Here is a 3,339-nt window from a genome sequence, read left to right as displayed (position 1 = left end):
GTCGTGACTTAGTACATATGAAAATGCGGTAAAACGGGGGTTTTACCGCATTTTCCCTTTAGTAAATCCCGCCCCAAATGTTATATCTGCCACACCTGCAGTGCACATGGTTTTGCCCAAATGCAAAAAAATTTCCTGCTGCGATCAATTTGGAATTACTATTTCACCAGTCCTTGAAATAATTTTAATACATACTCAATAAAGAACAGCAATTTTATCACATTATTGTGGTTCCAGTACATCCAGAAAACATGCTTCTTTTTCTTTTTCTTGTTCCTTTGTAAATCTGCTGATTAGACTGGATACTGTATTACACACAAGCACAAAACTAGATGCCCCCAGCCCCGCTTCCAGCTCACCAGAGGGGCTCCTCCAATAATACATAGCCTATACACATATAGTTATATGCCTGTACATTATATTATAAGTCACCGCACAATAGTAATTGAATATCAACATGCACAACCCAGACTTGCCTACTCTCCCGGAATGGCCGGGAGGCTCCCGAAAATCGAGTGACCCTCCCGGCCCCCCGGAAGAGCAGGCAAGTCTCACGGTTACAGGGGTCCCCCCTTGCCCGGCCGCCCAATTACCGAGTAAAGTGGGCGGTCCGGGCAGGCGATGACGCAATTCTTGTTGAATCGCGTCATCATAGCCACGCCCCCTGCTGTATAATGCCTGCAATAGCGGCATTACACAGCGGGGGGCGGGGCTTACACGGGACGATCTCATAGCCACGCCTCTGGTCTGCCTCCAACACGCCCCCGGCCCGCCTGCGCCACGCCTCCGGTCCGCCCCCCTCTGCACTTACATCGCACCGTCCGGGCTGCTCTCCAAAAAGTCGGTAAGTATGGCACAACCATGTATGTGTATGTATGTATATATATATATATATATATATATATATATATATATATATTATAATTAGGCTTCACCACAGAAATTACACATATATTTATTTATTTTAGGATTAACCCTTTCCTAGGGCTACATATAAAACATGGATCAGGCCCATAGCTTTGGACTACAATTATCAGTAGTAGGAGACATCTTCCCAATACAGCCAATAGGAGCAAGCGTAGCACTGACTGGCTGACAGACAGATATTGCAGCCAATCACAGCTGTCAGTGAGTCAGAGGTGGAGAAATCCCACAGAGATGTATATGTATATATTTATGACAGTCTCTAAGGCTGGGTACACACCTCAGCGACATGTCTGCCGACACACCATCACACCGACAGAGCAGCCAATAAGGTATGCTACAGTATACTGACTGACCAATTGTCCGTTAGATATGTCGGTGCTGACATCACAGCTGGGTGGGTGATATGTCTGTCAGTGTGTACCCAGCATACCACACCAACATGGGAACACACCCACACCCTGGTCACATGGTAACACAGGGGGAGGGGCTCTGCTGTATCTCCACCCAATACATCATTCTATTGGCTGAATGTTCCCCCATTCATATACCCCTCCCCGTGATGTCACCAGTCTCTGGGCAGATTCTTTATGGTAATTTCTCCCAGCTCCTGACTCCCCCACATATAGTTATACACCCGACCCCTACACATAATGCAGCATGGAGGGGCTCAGTGAGGGCGGCAGTGTAGGTGTGTAAGTGTCTGATGGGGTCACACAGAGAATAAAAGGACAGCTGTCCTGCCTCATAATCCAGATATACCCTCACTCTGTCACAGGGGGTATTGTCAGGTAACCGGATCATTGTACTGTCATGTGACACATAGTACTGATTATAATTCCACCTACACACACACCAGGACTTGTTATTATCTCCAATGTATGACTGATCTCCTCTCCTGTCTATACTGGGGTAACACATCCCCACCATCCACCACACTGACTTACTGACATCCACCTCCCAGTAATGTCGCCCTGAGGAGAATCTCCTGCTGCTTATTACCTGATTATACTGAAATCTCTCTGGTGTTACTGGGTGACTCTGGTTTGGTGACCTGGATGCAGTTTTCCTGTCACCTGATATCTGTATATCATCACCAGCTGTGGTTACATCCAGTAATAGGTCTGTAGCCTCCTGCACATAGATCCCTTTATTTATACCTGTTATTATATCAGATAATGTGTGTAATGTCCCTGAGATGAGACCCACATCCAGATCTCCTGCACCACGGACCTGGTTATCATGTCTCTCTGTGTCCTCAGTGTCACACAAGTCCCCTGTGTCTGGTTCCTGTAAGACAGTCACTGGATCAGACATGTTACACAGCTCCTCAATGTGACGCATCTTCCCGGACAGCTCCTCCTTCTTTATTTCCAGCTGCTGGATCAGATCAGAGACTGAGAGAGAAACGCGCTGTTCCTGCCTGGAGATCTCACTCAGGACTCTCTTCTCCAGGACTTCCAGCTGTCTCCTGATGTCTCTAAACAGGGCACTGACTGTCTCTATTACCCCAGCTGCTTTTCCCTGATCTTCTCTTCTGCGCTCCTGCAGACTCTGCACTCTTTTCTCAGTCCCCGCTCTCTTTGTGGTCAGTCTCTGCAGAACATTCCTCAGCTTCTCTTTCTTCTTCTCAGAGGCCTCATCCAGTGACTCCATCTTATGTCCTCTGTGCTCCCCGATCAGACAGCAGGACACACAGATACAGGCAGCGTCCTCTGGGCAGTAATACTTGTAGATCTCCTTATGGACGGAGCATTTCCTGTTCCCCAGGGCAGTGGTGGGATCACATAAGACGTGCTCTGGTGACTTGCTGTGTACTCTCAGGTGTTTATCACACAGAGAAGCCTCACACAGCAGACAGGATTTAGCAGCAGGTACAGGAGAGTCCACACAGTAAGTGCAGAAGATCCCAGTCTCCTCCTGATCTGGCCGAGTAGATAGGAAACTCCCCACTATGTTACACAGCGTTATGTTCCTCTGCAGTGCAGGACGCTCCTGACACTCTGCTCTGCAGTCAGGACAGGTATAAACTCCAGCCCCCTCCTGTGTATCCAGCACACGATCAATACAGACCCGGCAGTAGTTGTGGCCACATCTCAGGGTGACAGGATCTGTATAAATGCTCAGGCAGATGGAACAATCCAGCTCCTGTCTCAGATCAGCAGACGCCATTGCTGCAGCAGGAGAGTAATGGGAGTGAAATTTGACACTCAGAAACCAGTTATGTCACATTCTGTACACAGGGCGAGGCTGAGCTGTCACTCACTATATTACCTACAGGCTCAGTTACAGTAAATGCCAGTACTCATCAGCCGATGCGTGAGAGATGTGTGCTGAGTGAACCGTTCAGCACACATCTCTCCCCCCCGGTCAGCACGTGCGGGGGGAGCGGGGCGGGGTGCTTATCTCACCCAG

General features: G+C 48.6%; 1 protein-coding gene across 1 annotated transcript; it reads right to left on the bottom strand.

Annotated features, from left to right (window-relative positions):
- Positions 1-878: 878 nt before the first annotated feature.
- Positions 879-3,096, bottom strand: LOC134945672 (E3 ubiquitin-protein ligase TRIM39-like). The gene has a single exon (XM_063935113.1). The coding sequence runs from the start codon at positions 3,094-3,096 to the stop codon at positions 1,513-1,515; it is 1,584 nt and encodes a 527-aa protein (XP_063791183.1). The 3' UTR covers positions 879-1,512.
- Between the last annotated feature and the right edge of the window lie 243 nt (positions 3,097-3,339).

This window comes from Pseudophryne corroboree, chromosome 7 (assembly GCF_028390025.1).
Source record: "Pseudophryne corroboree isolate aPseCor3 chromosome 7, aPseCor3.hap2, whole genome shotgun sequence".
Lineage (NCBI taxonomy): Eukaryota > Metazoa > Chordata > Amphibia > Anura > Myobatrachidae > Pseudophryne > Pseudophryne corroboree.
Note: the sequence above shows the minus strand (reverse complement) of the source record. Positions and strands in the feature narration are given on the sequence as shown.

Bases quoted from the DNA above. Each gene is read 5' to 3' on its own strand.
- LOC134945672 (XM_063935113.1), bottom strand. From the start codon at position 3,096: ATGGCGTCTGCTGATCTGAGACAGGAGCTGGATTGTTCCATCTGCCTG.